The following is a 17727-nucleotide window of genomic DNA, read 5'->3' as shown; positions in this document are numbered from 1 at the left end:
CGAATTCAATAACGGTTGATCCTATCCAACTGCTGAATGACTCCTTCAGGTTCTCGTCTTCACTCTCCAATACTACTGAAAAGATACATCACAAACCTGGCAGCAATTGGTTAAACTGCTGGCCGAACACTTTTGTACCTTACAATAGAACGTAAAACTCCATTTTAAATCAAAACTGCGTCATAAGGCAAATACGCAGCGGAGTGGAGTATCTGGCTGATGTTCTAACTGGAAAACTAACTGCATCACCTTTTATACCCGCAGTGAACATGTCATCACGTGACCTCCTTTTATACCCGCAGTGCACATGTCATCACATGACCTCACATCGGCGGGAAAATTACATCAGGTGACCTCCAAAAGACCATTACATCATGCTCATCAGCTACTCAATTACATCATGGTCATAAGACAGTCACAAGATATCCATGAGGTATGTAATAATAGAAGTTCCAAGTCTGGAGTTGTGTCCATCAGCTTTTGAAAATGGTGAACCTCAGGAACAACAATAGCATAAAACCTTTTACAAAATCTCTCAGAATATATTCTGGCTGTGCCTTGCTGAAATACCTTTATTGTGCTGGTGGTTCCAGAGCAAGTGACATTTCATCAGAGGATCATTGATTTGAAGTAGTAACTCGGTCCCTCTCCAAAAGATGCTGATTGTCCTGCTGAGTATTTCCAGCATTTTCTGCTTTTATTCTAAGTGCTTATTATTTAACGCTGATTGTCTCTGACTGATATAGACTGGGGCAGAAGATTTGCAAGTTTTTCTGAGTCATCTTACTGATGCCTGCCATGATGGTTTGAGCCTAATTTAAGCACTTCCATTATATCCTTATTAGCACTGTGGCCCAAGATATATGGTTCTTAGGTAAACACAAGAAATCTGCAGATGCTGGAATTTCAAGCAACACACATAAAAGTTGCTGGTGAACGCAGCAGGCCAGGCAGCATCTCTTGGAAGAGGTACAGTCAACGTTTCAGGCCGAGACTCTTCGTCAGGACTAACTGAAGGAAAAGTTAGTAAGAGATTTGAAAGTGGGGGGGGGGGGAGGGGGAGATCCAAAATGATAGGAGAAGACAGGAGGGGGAAGGATGGAGCCAAGAGCTGGACAGGTGATTGGCAAAAAGAATATGAGAGGATCATGGGACAGGAGGCCTAGAGAGAAAGAAAAGGGGGAAGGGGGGAGAAAACCCAGAGGATAGGCAAGGGGTATAGGGAGTGGGACAGAGGGAGAAAAAGGAGAGAGAAAAAGAATGTGTGTATATAAATAAATAACGGATGGGGTACGAGGGGAAGGTGGGGCATTAGCGGAAGTTTGAGAAGTCAATATTCATGCCACCATTATTTATTTATATACACATATTCTTTTTCTCTCTCTCCTTTTTCTCCCTCTGTCCCCCTCACTATACCCCTTGCCCATCCTCTGTTTTCCCCCCTCCCCCTTTTCTTTTTCCCTAGGCCTCCTGTCCCATGATCCTCTCATATCCCTTTTGCCAATCAATTGTCCAGCTCTTGGCTCCATCCCTCCCCCTCCTGTTTTCTCCTATCATTTTGGATCTCCTCCTCCACCTCCCACTTTCAAATCTCTTACTAGCTCTTCTTTCAGTTAGTCCTGACGAAGGGTCTCAGTCCAAAATGTCGACTGTACCTCTTCCTAGAGATACTGCCTGGCCTGCTGCGTTCACCAGCAACTTTTATGTCTGTTGCTTGGTTCTTAGGTACTTGTGCCAGGATAACAGTCAATACCATAAAATTATTGAGGTCAGAATTCCTATGAAAAAGATTTTCTTTCGAACAAAAAAGGCAATGAAAATGTTAATGTGCACACAGTACACTTTTATTAAAAGAGAACAACTGTACACGTTTAAATAAATAGTAGAATTTTGTTTTTTGTTGAGATAATCTAGCTACAACAATTAACATTTACAATGAATTTCTGAATCATGGTGGTGAAATATCATCATTACTTGGTTGTAAGTTAAACACAAATTGCAATGCATTGCAATATTCCACAAATGTTTGAATTTCTTTCAGGAGACCAAAGTAACTGCTGATTTCACAATACTCTTTACACTCTGATACTAATTCATCATGAACCTTCGAAATATTACCATATATCAGTCATTATTTTTAAAGGCAGTGGATTTTTGATATTTCTCTAACATTAGGTCATTTCTCAGTGCAAAGCTACATGTTAACTTCTATGAAAGTCAAAGCATACCTATCTTCAAAATTGAAAAAGTCTTTATGCAGGGGGGAGTTAAAACCTCCTACTGTAGTCTTTCATGAATTCCGATACAGTGTCTCATTCAGTAACTCTTCTAGTTGAATATGTCTTTCACCCTCATGTATGGCATTCCATCTCAATTGGACTCTTGTCTTTCAGGTATGCTTCTCATAATGTCCACCTTCCAAAATGATCTTGAATGAAAGAGATTGCCACATTTTAGATTTATTGTAATAAATTGTGTATTATAGCTACCTATTCCAGCTCTTGTGGAATAAATGGTGTCAATACTATTTGCTGGCAAAATGTGATGCAGTTGCAGAATCAATCAGCTTTTGTTATGTAATGGCATCTGTACATATAGTAGACACAGTCACAGTAAATACTAACTTGTATCTCTTTCTTTCATTGTTCTGACAGAGAACCTCAGACTCGAAGCATGATTGTTGTTCAACAGATGCTATGTTATCCGTGTAGTTTTCCAGCATTTTAGGCTTTTATTTTCAATATCTTTAAGCCTATGCCAGTCCTGATGAAAATACAGTGGCATTATTTCCATTGCTGGGTTGGTGCAATTGCAATTGTTTTGCATCCTTGTAGAATTGACACATTTCTGGACAATTACTTAATACATGTGATGCAAAAGCCAAAAGTGTCTTATATTTCTCTATCTGAAAATACATCTGTAAAATATATCAGAGTTATAGTGAGGAATCATATGAAAAATAAGGTAAGCAGATTATAATGGTAACATCTAACCACGAATGAGAGAGAAATACATTCATCCTGTAGCGTAGGGTTTATGTAGTTAGTAGTTGTCATCAAGTCTTTCAGCAAGTTCTGACAAAGGATCTTCAACCTGAAACATTAACTCTGTTTGTTTCCTCTCAGATGCTGCCTGATCTGTTTAGCATTTCCACTATTTTCTGCTTTTTTCATTTCAGGTCTGTAACCCAGATCACCTTAGAGTCTAGAATATCACTTTCTAAGTAAGTGGTCAAACTCCAGTTGTGTTGAATTTTTAAGGGCAATATCTAGAAAAAACCTCTTCAAAATTCTACAAAGACCTTTAGAATTCCAATCAAGAGTATAGTGTTCTACAATAATATCTGGAATGAAGTTCTATGCAAATGAAAAGGAATTGTAAGACAGGTCTTCTGTAGATCTCCCAGCCATTCACAATGTGATTGCTTTGGTTTGCATTGCTCCTTGTCTCAAAGCACAGTCAGTTGGTGGATGAGAAGGAATTTGTGGCTGACTAGCCCACTAACTATGGTAAAAATGACATGACACACAGCACAGTACAAAAATTGTGATGCATGCAGCAGGATTAAACCAAAGGAAGTGTTTCAAAATCAATATTCAAAATTTTCAATTTGGTTTTACAAGTTACTTAAAATAATTTCAGTCTTGAAAACTGAGGGAATGAAGAAATTAACTTACAGATCACAAAATCATGGGGCTATAGGGGACGAATAAAAGAGTATGGCTAATTTGATACTTATTTATTCATATGACATAAAAATCGGCCATTAGTCTCATCGAGTTAATGCCAACTCTCAGAGCATCCTCATCAGTCTGATTCTTTGTACTTCCACTTAACTTGCTTTCTCATACATGTCCATCAACACCCTGATTCTCCTGCCATCTATCTACAGTCAGGGTAATTTACACCACTCAATAACCTTCCTTTGATATATGGGAGAAATCCAGATCACAGGGCGAACATGCAACCATTACTAAATGACCAAGAGTACACAAAATACTGAATATATTGCAAGGAAGAGGACCATATATTTAGTTCAAAGGTTCAAAGGTTCATTTATTATCGAAGTATACAACTCTGAAATTCTTCCTCCTGATCAGTTGTTCAATGAGATGCTTTTAGTGTATGTGTAAGGGCCTGATTTGATCTTCAGAATGTGTCCAGAGCTGGAAAAACTGGGAAAAAGGAGTAGGAATCACCTTGCACTCAAACTGTGAATTCCCAGAGAGCAAATGTTCTTTCCTTTACCCTCTTCCACTATTTCCTCTTGTTGGGACTGATGATCAGTAATGAATGGGTTGGTTGACTATGCCTTTGGTAATAATGAATTGAGGCAGCCCTCCAGTACCGGGTTGATCCAGCAAGAGAGCACAGTTAGCTATTGGATCTTTTCCAGGAATGGCATCATGTATCATTCCATGTGCCCTTTGCATAGAGTACTGAGAAGGGAGTCTCAGATACCTAGCTGGCATTGCTATTCTGAAAACTAACAGCCTCATGCAGATGAATTCCAGCCACTGCCATTACAGCAGGCATGGATAGTACATTAACCAATTAGCAGATTAGCTTCTACAAAAATGCTGGCACACTCCTGCATTTCTGCTGGTATTTGCAAGGTAGAATGAAGAAAATGAATTCAATTTGATCATTAATATCATCCAGCTGTCTGTTTATGTACCTCAGACCGAGTAACCACCCATCTATATTAACAGCCGGACTATTATGAAAAAGTAATTCCTGCAGATTCTCTTGCAGATGCCTTGTCCTTTATTGAGACCATTTGTCAAAAAAAGGCATCGCCGATTTTACTGCAGCAGTCTGTGTTTGCATAACCTTGGAGACTGAGCCCAGAGGAACAATGGAATTTGTGCCCAGTCACCTGCACTATGTGCATCTATAAATTGTAATGTTTGTTGATTCTGTCTCTGGAACCTGGCTCTATTCAAGTCAGTGGTACCAAACATTGGAAACAGAGCCCATTGCATAAGGGCCATTACATGGCACTTTTAACTCTGTGACTGAGAAAATCGTCTATGCTCTTTGAGTGTTAGTTAGTGTAGTTTGCAACAGTAGTTGTACTTCTAAACCATTTGATCAACTATAGCCATCTTTGGGATGTCCTGAGGATTATGAATATCATGATTGAATTGAAATTGATTTTTTCACACTTTCCGAGTCATCCTTTTGATGAGGAACTCTTGATCATACATATGACTCTGATGTAATGCAAGCCTATTTCTTGATGGGAAAGGAATGCAGTTCATTAATCTCTCTGGCCTGTGAAGTACCTCATGCCACATACCAATCTTCTATTTCCTATGGGTGAGAGTAATGAACCAATTGCATTGAAGTGTAAAGATAAATGATGCAGGGATGTCATTGTGAAGTGTGGGGCGGTTCCATGTTCTGCAGATTATACATACTGATCCTCATCATTTCCCTTTCATAGTAAAGAAGATAAATTCTCTCTTTCCCCCACTCATTTTCTACACCAATAGGGTATTTTTTCCCTTTCCACCATGAGAAACATCTTCATCACCATCATTATCCTCCATCGACTCGCTCTGCATTTGTTCTTCAGGAAAAGCATATACAAACTAAGGGGGCAACAGCATTAACAACTAGAACTGGAAAGCTAGAGAAAAATGTGGAGATTTTTCACATTAGACATGGTTCAGCTACTGTTTTGTGTGTAACCTGCCTGATCACCAGACTCAACTCTGTATCTACATGGCCTGTTTTTTTATGCTATATTGCAGAGTGTTAAGTTCCCGCTGATACTTCCAACATTCCCTGCATTTGGCCCTCACTGAGAGTGTGTATATTTTTACAGAGTGGAAGCAAGGCATTTGCACAGAGGGTGGTGGGTTAATGAAACAAGCTGCCAGAGGAAATGTCATAGGCAGCTACAATCACAATTTTTAAAGAGACTTGGACAGATTCATGGATAGAAAAGGTTTGAAAGGCTATAGGCCAAATACAAGCAAATGGAATTACATCTTGAGGGCATCTTAGTCATCATGGAAGAGTTGGGCCAAGTGGCCTGTTTCTCTGCTGTATAACTCTATCACTCTACCTGTTATTGAGATGGAGCACCAGTATCAAATTTTTTCTTTCTTCCTTCCATACCAGACATTGCTTCTACATTCTTCCGCCAGTCATGGACTCCAACCTGTTTGTGTTCCTTCAGATAGAATAGAACATATATAGTAAATTAAATTTCACGTCACAAATGCAAATAACTATGCCCATTTTTAAGCTGAATGCATGACTTGGGTCATGTGTACATGTGATTTCTTGAAATATCAGAAACATGAATAAAAATGGTAAATGCATTATTTACTATAATATTGGACATGATAGATATTCTTCATGGGTGTCTTTTACCATATTGGAGATTGAGCAGGCAGAATCACTCTGGGAGAGACCCAGAGCTGAATGGCTATAAAAAGCACCAAGTTTTCACCTTGTGGCATTCTACTGGGGCCTTTAGTCACAGGAGGTAGGCCTCACAGAAATGGACTAGTTGCCCCAGCACATCAATGCCAACCTCTGTCCCATCTACATGAACCCCATTTTCATGTGTTAGGGTTGCATTCTTCTTGGACAGTGACTTTGTACACTTCTTTGTCTTGCCTATTTAAGTGCATGGCTAAATGTCTCTTAAGTGTAGACATTTTATCTAATTCCACCGCCCTTTCTGGTAGAAAATTCCAGATAGCATACACTCACTGTATACATAAATTTTTGCCTCAAATCTCCTTTCAGATTCCTTCCTCTCATTTTAAAGTATGCCTTCTTGGGGAAAAAAAAAGATTCTGCTTATCTACCTTGTCTATACCTCTTATAATTTGATATATTTTTTAACCTCCTCAGACACCTTCATTCTTGGACAAATAAAGCCAACCTATCTAACCTCTCCCCAGAATTAAAATCTATCAATCCTAGACAATATTCTGGTGAATCTCAAACACAAGAAATTCTGCAGATGGTGGAAATCCCAAGCAACATATGCAAAATAACGGAGGAAATCAGCAGGTCAGGCAGCATCTATGGAATGAACATTTGACACTTTGGTCCAAGGCTCTTCTTTGGGACCTTCTCCTGAAATACCTGACCTGCTGAATTCCTCCAGGATTTTGTCTATGTTGCTCTTGGCAAATCTCTTAATGATTGAAAGTGTACAGAGAAAATTTACATGGTTGTTGCAAGGACTTGAGGACCTAAGTTATAGAGAAAGGTTAGGATTTTATTCCCTAGAGCCTAGGAGAATGAGGGGAGATTTGATAGAGGTATAAAAAATTATGAGGGGTATAAATAGAGTAAAGGCAAGCAAGCTTTTTCCACTGTGGTTTGGTGAGACTAGAACTAAAGGTCATGGGTTAAGGCTGAAAGGTAAAATGTTTGAGAGAAATATGAGAGGGAACTTCTTCACTTAGAGGGTGGTGAGAGTGCAGAATGATCTGCCAGCAGAAGTGGTGGATGTCGATTTGATTTCAACATTTACATAGGATGGGAGGGGTATTTAGGGCTATGGTCTGGGTGCAAGTCGATGGAACTAGGCAGAATAATTGTTTAGCACAGTCTGTTTCTGTGCTGTCATGTACTATCATTCTATTCCATGACCTATAAAAAAGAAGATGAATACAAATGGAAGTGAAATGAGGCTGTGAAAAGAAATTTCCTGATAATAGATGACTGTATACTTCTTTTAAATACTGATGGAATCTGTAACCATTTTTTTCAACACAATTAACCTGTAGGCAAAATATAGAAAGCATAAAATAAAACAGTCTTACCAAAACTAGCACACAAAATGTAACTTGAGCAATATTTTTCTGTAACATTACAAAAGGAGATAACAATCTTACCAGCATAAAAATAAACTAAATAAAGAGTAACCAGAAGAATGAGGAAATAAAAATATTAACGACTATTGCGCTCTATGGTAATATCGTACCTTTTCATCCTCCTTTTTCACTGATTTTAAATTTGACCTCAAATCCATTGAAGTTTTGTAAGAGGTCTCTGCTAGGGCATCCAACATTTCATCAGCAGATACTCTGACTCGACGTAGGGTGGGGCGTTTGAATTTGCCTTTGAGATCTAAGACTTTCTGGGTTAAGCCTTGGATCTAAATAAAATGAAACATATTGTGAACCATACTGTGATAACTTACACCTCCAGTTTTCTTCAGTAAAGTGAGAACTAACTAATTTACCTCTCTGGCATTTTTAGATACTTTAACTTCAATGTCATAGCGCTCTGCGTCAACACCATCGATCATCTGGTGAAATTTCTTGCACATATTCTGAAATATTCCAAAACAACATGAACAGGAAGGTGAGAAACATAAAAGAGTCCATGGAACTAACTCAAAGAAATCCAGTGGAACTATCCTGGACAATACTTAGCTCTCAACCTACAACACATGGACAAAGGTATGATTTTGTTAATATTACTTTTTTTTGTGGGAGATAGCTATGTGCAATTTGTGGGCTGTGTTTCTCACACAACAATTCAAAAATAATTCACTGGCTGTAAAACACTTGCAGTATGAACGGATCTAGTCTTCACTTCTTTATCCTTGAAAAGAATTAATTGTTAGGCCAGTTCAGAGAACAGTTAACTGTCTTGTTAGATGCACAGATTCATTTGTGAATGAGAATTCTATATTTTTATTTTCATTAACTGATGCTTTCGTATAGAATTAGCAATTAATTCAAACCACCAGATTATTAATTCACCTCATGCTTCTTCTCTGAGCATTCAAACTACTAAAGGCAGATTGCAGAAGGTCATCACTTCTAATGTTAATTTGGAAAGCAGGAATGCAGATCCAAATCTCTTAGACATTTCTGATCCCAGTGGTATCATTAACTTGCCTCTGCTCAATTTGTCATGAAGAGGCATTGGCTCATGAGGGAAGAGGACTGCAATGAGCAGTTAGTTTCCTTTAAAAGTGGACATTTAATGCATTTGTTTTAAGACTTTTAGTTTGCACTTAATTGGCCAAGCTGTGCATTTGACCACCCAATATCTGTTGTAAATCCTACGACCCGAGGACCTCGCTGTCACCGTCCCAGCTTGCTAGGCTATGGCAGATGAACCCCGGGTGTAAAGGGTGGGGCCAGTACCGCGCACACTGCACTCCACCTAAAATACCATTGCGCAGGCCGAAGGACACGCTCACGTCTACGACCTTTCCCTTGCAACTGCTGTAGCCCGACCTGCCTGTCCCGTATTGGCCTCGTCAGCCACCAGCGAGCCTGCAGAAGACGTGGGCAGCCCCCTTCCTAAACCTTCATTCGCGAAGCCAAGCCATGATGATGATCTGCTGTGTTCAGGCATTTCATTCACATGTACAAAGTCTGTTCAGTGGTGTCCAGATGTGGCAGTCAAGAACCCAAGTTATCAATGTGACCTGAATGGGCCATGCAACCAGAAAAGGTTTGCTTCACCTCATGGCACCAAGTGGCCACTGGCATGCAAATAATTTGTCCTGCTTCCTCAGCCCTAGGGGTAATGGTGAGTGGCTTCCATGCAACTCCAGCACAGCTTTATCAGAACAACCCACCAGTCAGTTCGCAAAACAAAGGTGGATCGAGTTCTCAATGGGAATCCTCTGTTGTCTTTTCTGAAAGGGAACCACGACAAAGAAGGAAGCAAGAAATGGAGTAACAGATGATCAAGTAGCTGGTAGGTCCATACTAAATGGAAGATTTCTACAAATCTTCTACAAATGGAAGATTTCTAAAAATCTAGGATAAATACTTTACAGCTCTAAAAAGACACATATACGTGTCTTTTTAGAGCTGTAAAGTATTTATCCTAGATTTTTGATGTTTATTTTCACTCAACCCTTAGTTTGGTGTATAAGGGTGAGATTACTGCTCACCAAATGATCCAAAATAATTTTGATTTGGATCTCGAAGTCATCATGTTGCATCATTTGCACCAACATCTATGATGTTCTGGGGGCAGTCTGTAAGTGTTTCTGCACTTCTGACGCCAACATGGCATGACCACTGCTTACCACCTGTAACTGTATGTCTGTGGAATGTGGAATCAAACTGGAGCACCCAAAGAAACCCACACAGTCACAGGGAGAACGTACAAACTCTGTAAAGACAGGTCTGGGAATCGAACCCTGAGTAGTGATCACAGGCACTGCAAAGCAATGCACTAACCGCTAATCTAATGTGCTGCCGTTCATTATGTGAGCCTCGTACAAAAGTAATTTCAATGTGGACTGAACACAACAGCAGGAAAGGTATAAAAGTGAGAATTATTTGTTGGAAAATGTAAAGCAACATTTTCTAAATTCAGGAAGTCCATCCTACACTATTTGAAAGTAGATTATTCTTGGATGTTGGCAGTGTAACTGACTGACTGATTCCAGAGATTCCAGCTATTCAACTGTTTATATGTTTGTATTGTTTGCAGTTTTCACTGAATAATAATTCATAATTTACTTGCAATTCTTGAACTGACAGGCTCGACGTGTTAAGTTGCAGCACAATCTCCTTAAGCACACGACTTCTCTCAGTATCTCTTTCACTCTTCTCTTTTTCCAGTTTCTTGGATGCATGTGCAAGCATCAGACTCTAATAGAAAATACAGAAATTTTAAATCTTTAAATCTTAGAACTTTAAGTACCGGTTCATAATTCTGACTGAATAAAAAAAACAGACGATTCTCAACCGCTTTAGGGAAATGATTTCTTAATCTGATTTGTCACTAGTAAGTTTGTGTCTGAAAAGCTATTGCCTGCTTGGGAACCATTGACATTGGTTTCCAAAGCAGATCGAAGATTTAAAGTGGTCAATAATATGGATACTTTATATAACTATATAGAACCATATATATAACCATATAACAATTACAGCACGGAAACAGGCCATGTCGGCCCTTCTAGTCCATGCCGAACTCTTACCCTATCCTAGTCCCACTGACCTGTACTCAGCCCATAACCCTCCATTCCTTTCCTGTCCATATATCTATCCAATTTAACTTTAAACGACAACATAGAACCTGCCTCAACCACTTCTGCTGGAAGCTCATTCCACACAGCTACCACTCTCTGAGTATAGAAGTTCCCCCTCATGTTACCCCTAAACTTTTGTCGTCTAATTCTCAACCCATGTCCTCTTGTTTGAATATTCCCCATTCTCAATGGAAAAAGCCTATCCACGTCAACTCTATTAATCCCCCTCATAATTTTAAACACCTCTATCAGGTCCCCCCTCAACCTTCTACGCTCCAAAGAATAAAGACCTAACTTGTTCAACCTTCCTCTGTAACTTAGGAGATGAAACCCAGGCAACATTTTAGTAAACCTCCTCTGTACTCTCTCAATTTTATTGACATCTTTCCTATAATTCGGTGACCAGAACTGTACACAATACTCCAGATTTGACCTTACCAATGCCTTATACAATTTCAACAATACATCCCAACTCCCATACTCAATGCTCTGATTAATAAAGGCCAGCAAACCAAAAGCTTTCTCCACCACCCTATCCACATGAGATTCCATCTTCAGGGAACTATGCACCATTATTCCTAGATCGCTCTGTTCTAAAGCATTCTTTAATGCCCTACCATTTACCATGTATGTCCTATTTTGATTAGTTCTACCAAAATGTAGCACTTCACATTTTTCAGCATTCAACTCCATCTGCCCACTCTTCTAACTGTCCTAAATCTCTCTGTAAGTTTTGAAAACCTACTTCATCATCCACAACACCACCTATCTTAGTATCATCTGCATACTTACAAATCCAATTAATCCATCATCCAGATCATTAATATATATTACAAACAACATTGGACCCAGTACAGATCCCTGAGGCACACCGCTACACACGGTCCTCCAATCTGACACACATTTATCCACCACTACTCTCTGGCGTCTCCCATCTAGCCACTGCTGAATCCATTTTACTACTTCCATATTAATGCCTAACGATCGAACCTTCCTAACTAACCTTCCGTGTGGAACCTTGTCAAAGGCCTTACTGAAGTCCATATAGACAACATCCACCGTTTTACCCTCGTCAACTTTCTTAGTAACCTCTTCAAAAAATTCAATAAGATTTGTCAAACATGACCTTCCACACACAAATCCATGTTGACTGTACCCAATCAGACCCTGTCTATCCAGAAAATTATATATATCATCTCTAAGAATACTTTCCATCAATTTACCCACCACTGCGTCAAACTCACAGGCCGATAATTGCCAGGTTTACTCTTAGAATCCTTTTTAAACAATGGAACCACATGAGCAATACGCCAATCCTCCGGCACCATTCCCATTTCTAATGACATCTGACATATTTCTGGCAGAGCCCCTGCTATTTCTACACTAACTTCCGTCAAAGTCCTAGGGAATATCTTGTCCGGACCCGGAGACCTATCCACTTTTATATTCCTTAAAAGTGCCAGTGCTTCCTCTTCTTTAATTGTCATATTTTCCATAACTACCCTACTTGTTTCCTTTACCTTACACAATTCAATATCCTTCTACCTAGTGAATACCGAAGAAAAGAAATTGTTCAAAATCTCCCCCATCTCTTTTGGCTCTGCACAAAGCCGTCCACTCTGATTCTCCAAGGGACCAATTTTATCCCTCACTATCCTTTTGCCACTAACATAACTGTAGAAACCCTTTGGATTTATTTTCACCTTACTTGCCAAAGCAGCCTCTTCAAAGCTTCTTCAAAGCCTTCATTTCTGCCACATCTATTCCCAGAATGCAGCTTTCCTTTACAGGACATCAGAAATTTCCTCCTACTTCAAAGAATGGGGTTTCCCTTCCTCTACCATTGCTGTTTCTCTCATCTGCATCTCCTTCATTTCCCAGACAACCTCGCTCACCCCATCTTCCTGCCACCTTAACAGTTCCTCGTCTTCACCTACCAAACCATGAACTTCTGCATCAAACACCTTATTCTCCACAACTTCTGCCATCTTCATCAGGATCCTACCACCAAAGACATCATTATCTCCTCCCCCACTCTCTGCTTTCTGCATGGATTACTCCCTCCATGATACACTTGTCCATTTGCCCATCCCTACTAATCTCCCTCCTGGCACTTAACCCTGCAAGCAGCTGAAATGCTACACCTGACCATTCACCTCCTCCCTCACCTCCATTCAGGACTCTGAACAGTCCTTCCAGGTGAGGCAACACTTTACCTGTCGGGGTCATCAATTGTATCCAGTGCTTCAGATGTGGCCCCCTCTACACTGATGAGACCCAATATAAATTGGGGGGCTCCTTTGTAGGGCACTCCATCTGCCAGAGGTGGAATTTCCCAGTGGCCAACAATTTTAATTCTGATTCCCATTCCCGTTCCGGCATATTGCTCCATGGCTTCCCCTTTAGCCATGATGAGGCCACTCTTGGGGTGGGATAGCAACACCTCGTAGGCCTTTACCTTTCTCCCCAACCTGGCTTTATCTATCACCTTCTAGCTGTCCTCCTTCCTCTCCCCCCACCTTTTCATTCTGGCATCTTCCCCCTTCCTTTCCAGTCCTGAAGAAAGATCTTGGCCTGAAACGTCGACTATTTATTTATTTCCATAGACGCTGTCTGACTTACTGATGTTGCACTTCACACGTGTGTCTGTTATGTGGAGGCCAGAGCCATGGTTTCTCTTAGCTTCTTAGTCCTTCAGATACATTTCAGGCTTCTGCCGTTGATCAATGCTGCACCTCTGTTTGCTTCTCACTGCTGCTTGGCAGGAGGTGAGATTCCAGCTTCAAGCTCAAGAACAGAAGACGCCACCTACTTTTTCCCCTGGGTCACAGGGGAATGCTTAGGATTTGCTAGAATTGCTCTCTTTCCTCCCAGCCCAGTGATGATTGGATGGCCCAAGGGCCAATCAGCTACCCTTTAGCACTTACGTGACCAGATCATTGTTCATGATATTTACCTTACAGACGTCAACCACCAGAGTTGGACACACACGTTGACACTGCTCAGCCCCTATGACACCCTTTGGTTTATTTTGGTAGTTCAGCTGCAGATAGCAGTGAAAAGACTGGATCTAGGATTCCAGGCATTCACCTTTGTGGTCTGTTGTAAAGGGCCATACAATAGCTTTGCCAAAAGGGACTAGAATCTGATTTTCCTGGGTGTCTTGTCAGTGGCACCCTACAACATACAGAAAACCTTGCAAAACCTGGAGCCCAGAGCTCTGCCAAATCCTCTCCAGCAAGTGAGAAAGAAATTGAGAGGAATTTCTTTAGCCGGTGGGTGGTGAATCTGTGGAATTCATTGCCACGGGTGGCTTTGGAGGTCATATCATGGGGTACATTTAACGTTAAGGTTGAAAGGTTCTTGATTCATAAGGGTGTCAAAGGTTATAGAGAGAAGGCAGGAGAATAGGGTTGAGAGGGGGAATAATTTAGCCATAATCAAACGGTAGAGCAGACGCTATGAGTCGAATGGCCTAACTACTCATATTCTGCATGGAGGTCGATCACCAATGGTGTGCCTCAGGGATCTGTTCTGGGACCTCTACTCTTCATGATTTTTATAAATGACCTGGATGAGGAAGTGGAGGATGGGTTAGTAAATTTGCTGATGACACAAAGGTTGGAGGTGTTGTGGATAGTGTGGAGGGCTGTCAGAGGTTACAGCAGGACATTGATAGGATGCAAGACTGGGCTGAGAAGTGGCAGATGGAGTTCAATCCAGATAAATATGAAGTGGTTCATTTTGGTAGGTCAAATATGATGGCAGAATATAGTATAAGACTCTTGGCAGTGTGGAGGATGAGAGGGATCTTGGTGTCTGAGTCCATAGGACACTCAAAGCTGCTGCGCAGGTTGACTCTGTGGTTAAGAAGGTATACAGTGTATTGGCCTTCATCAATCGTGGGATTGAGTTTAGGAGCCGAGAGGTAATGTTGCAGCTATATAGGACCCTGGGCAGACCTCACTTGAAGTACTGTGCTCAATTCTGGTTGCCTCACTGTAGGAAGGATGTGGAAACTATAGAAAAGGTGCAGAGGAGATTTACAAGGATGTTGCCTGGATTGGGGAGCATGCCTTATGAAAATAGGTTGAGTGAAATCGGCCTTTTATCCTTGGAGCGATGGATGATGAGAGGTGACCTGATAGAGGTGTACAAGATGATGAGAGGCATTGATCGTGTGGATAGCCAGAGGCTTTTTCCCAGGGCTGAAATGGCCATCACTAGAGGGCACAGGTTTAAGGTGCTGGGAGTAGGTACAAAGGAGATGTCAGGGGTAAGTGTTTTCACATAGAGGGTGGTGAGTGTGTGGAATGGGCTGCTGGCGACAGTAGTGGAGGCAGATATGATAGGGTCTTTTAAGAGACTCCTTGACAGGTACATGGAGCTCAGAAAAATAGAGAGCTATGGGTAACCCTAGGTAATTTCTAAGGTAGGGACATGTTCAGCACAGCTTTGTGGGCTGAAGGGCCTGTATTGTGCTGAAGGTTTTCTATGTTTTTATGTTACTCATGTGTCTAATGGTCTTATGGTCTAAATATACTGTGGAATAGAGCATGTCTGTACCTTTCTTTCTGAAATAATTGGTGGCAGCTTGTAAGATGTTGAAAATATCCACAGATCTAGCTTGAAGAATCCTGAAATGCAATGTTTCCAGCCCATATAACCTTGATAGTCACTGACAAAGAGGTCTTCCCTCAATCTGAGGTTGGCACTGGCAGCATATTTAGGTGAGGCCACTCTTACTAAGATGCAATGCCATCCACACTAGATAGGTAGGAGAATTTCTTCCTGAAGATCCTGAGTACTTGCGGTCATCTACTGACAACTCTTCTCCCCTCCTCCCTTCCTCCCCTCTTCCTTCTCCTCCCATTTTTAGCATTATTCCCAGTTCTGGTTCTCTTCTCTTCTCCATCAGGCTGCAGTACATTTGCAACTAACTCATTTGTGTTCAAACCCTTGAGGCTAAGACATAGCCCTTTATCAACTTTGAAGATATCAACAAAGAGTCAAATGTAAAATGACAACCAGAGACATTCAATCATAGAGTCAGTGAGAGATAAAATCTGGAAACAGGTCTCAATCCATCAGGTACGGATCAATACTAATCTTCCATAAATTCTAGTTTCCATTCCTCTTGCATTCTTTTCATTTCCTCACAAATTGTTCCACTTATCTCCCCACTAAGGGCAACAGGCAGTGTCGAAGTAACCTACCAACCCACAATGCTTGAGGATAGGGGAGGAAACCAGAATACCCAGAGAAAACATACCACTGATAACACTCAGTAATTATTTGCAAATAGAATGGTCTCGTGTTGGCTGGAGTTTTGAGCTCCAACTTACCTCCACTGAAGTCAAATTGTTGTTGCTTAGTGTGATTTATGTACAGCACAAATTTCCAGCCCAACCCCCACCCCAAACCTTATGGTTCTATACGCCAAACTCTTAACAATTTGAAAGCCAGAATGACTCACATCATAAGTGTTCCTGTACAAAGGATACCACATTGGAACCAAATTGACATCCATGGTGACTGAGACAGTGCTCTGTAATAACTGCTTCTGTATATTAATATAATCTTGCTCTGCAAACCAATTGACAGCTCCATACTTAGTTGAAATAACATAGTGAATCTTTGTGTGCACAAGCAAAGGAATCGTCTCATGATGCAGCTCAGGAATTAAAAACGTCTCTTTTATTTTAATATGAACAACATTGTCTGTTAAATACCAACAGGCTGATGTAATGTCTGACATGCCAGGATTACACACTGATGACAAGGAGTATTCTTTTGTGAATGTTATCTATTCATGCACTGAATAAAGTGGCTGCAATTAATTTAGAGCACAGTCAAAGGCTTACCTTGAGATGCATTTTACGTGCAATTGGGATTTTGGCCCTTCTTGGCTATAAAATTGAAAAAGTAAGAATTCATTTAATCAGACTGAAATAAGGAAACATAAGTAAATAAATCAAAAGCAAATTAGATGGCAAATTGCCAGATCCCTATACTCCAGGTTTAGAGAGCTAACTGCTTTCTTAAATATTGCACTTTATTAATTGAAAGACTCAATATATGTGGACCTACCACTGATACAATGCAAGAGCTGTTCCGAGAAACATAGCCGATAATTCCCTGTAATACTTCCTCCATAGTTGTTGCTGCAGAACCAGTTTTAAAGAATACTTAGCAACACCCACAAAATGCTGGAGGAACTCAACAGGTCAGGCAGCATCTATGGAAATGAATAAACAGTCGTTCTCGGGCTGAGGCCCTTCTTCAGGATTGGAAAGGATAAAAAGGTGGATGGAATGGAAGGAAGGTAGCTAGAAGCTGATAGGTGAAGCCAGGTGGGTGGGAAAGATGAAGGGCTAGAGATGAAGGAATCTGATAGGAGAAAAGAGTGGACCATAGGAGAAAGGACAGGAGAAGGGGCACCAAGGGAGATGATAGGCAGGTGAGAAGAGGTAAGAAGTCAGACTGGGGAATAGAAGAAGAGGAGAGGGGTAGGGATTTTTTTTAACTGGAAGGAGAAATCAATATCCATGCCATCAGGTTGGAGGCTACCAAGATGGAATATGAGGTGTTTCTCATCCACCCTGAGGGTGGCCTCATCATGACACCAAGAGGATGCCCTGGACTGACGTGCCAGTGCAATGGAAATAGGAACAGGAATTAAAATGTTTAGCCACAGGGAAATTCCGCTTTCTGGCAGATGGAGCGGAAGTGCTCACGAA

The 17727-nt window shown here is 40.8% G+C and overlaps 1 protein-coding gene across 1 annotated transcript; it reads right to left on the bottom strand.

The window, feature by feature from the left end:
• Nucleotides 1–1870: 1870 nt before the first annotated feature.
• Nucleotides 1871–16939, bottom strand: LOC140187010 (troponin I, slow skeletal muscle-like). The gene is made up of 6 exons (XM_072241876.1): nt 16852–16939; nt 10476–10607; nt 8222–8311; nt 7961–8134; nt 6077–6184; nt 1871–2428 (listed from the first exon to the last, which is right to left on the bottom strand). Exons 1-5 carry the CDS (start codon nt 16861–16863, stop codon nt 6080–6082), a joined length of 513 nt encoding a protein of 170 aa, XP_072097977.1. The 5' UTR covers nt 16864–16939; the 3' UTR covers nt 1871–2428; nt 6077–6079.
• Between the last annotated feature and the right edge of the window lie 788 nt (nt 16940–17727).

The sequence above is a fragment of the Mobula birostris genome, chromosome 23 (genome assembly GCF_030028105.1).
Source record: "Mobula birostris isolate sMobBir1 chromosome 23, sMobBir1.hap1, whole genome shotgun sequence".
Lineage (NCBI taxonomy): Eukaryota > Metazoa > Chordata > Chondrichthyes > Myliobatiformes > Myliobatidae > Mobula > Mobula birostris.
Note: the sequence above shows the minus strand (reverse complement) of the source record. Positions and strands in the feature narration are given on the sequence as shown.

Coding starts and splice junctions, on each gene's coding strand:
- LOC140187010 (XM_072241876.1), bottom strand. Junction 8,312..10,475: donor TGTCAGTTCAAGAATTGCAA/GTAAATTATGAA, acceptor GGAATATTTCAG/AATATGTGCAAGAAATTTCA. Junction 6,185..7,960: donor TGAAAAAGGAGGATGAAAAG/GTACGATATTAC, acceptor TTCTATCTGAAG/GAACACAAACAGGTTGGAGT.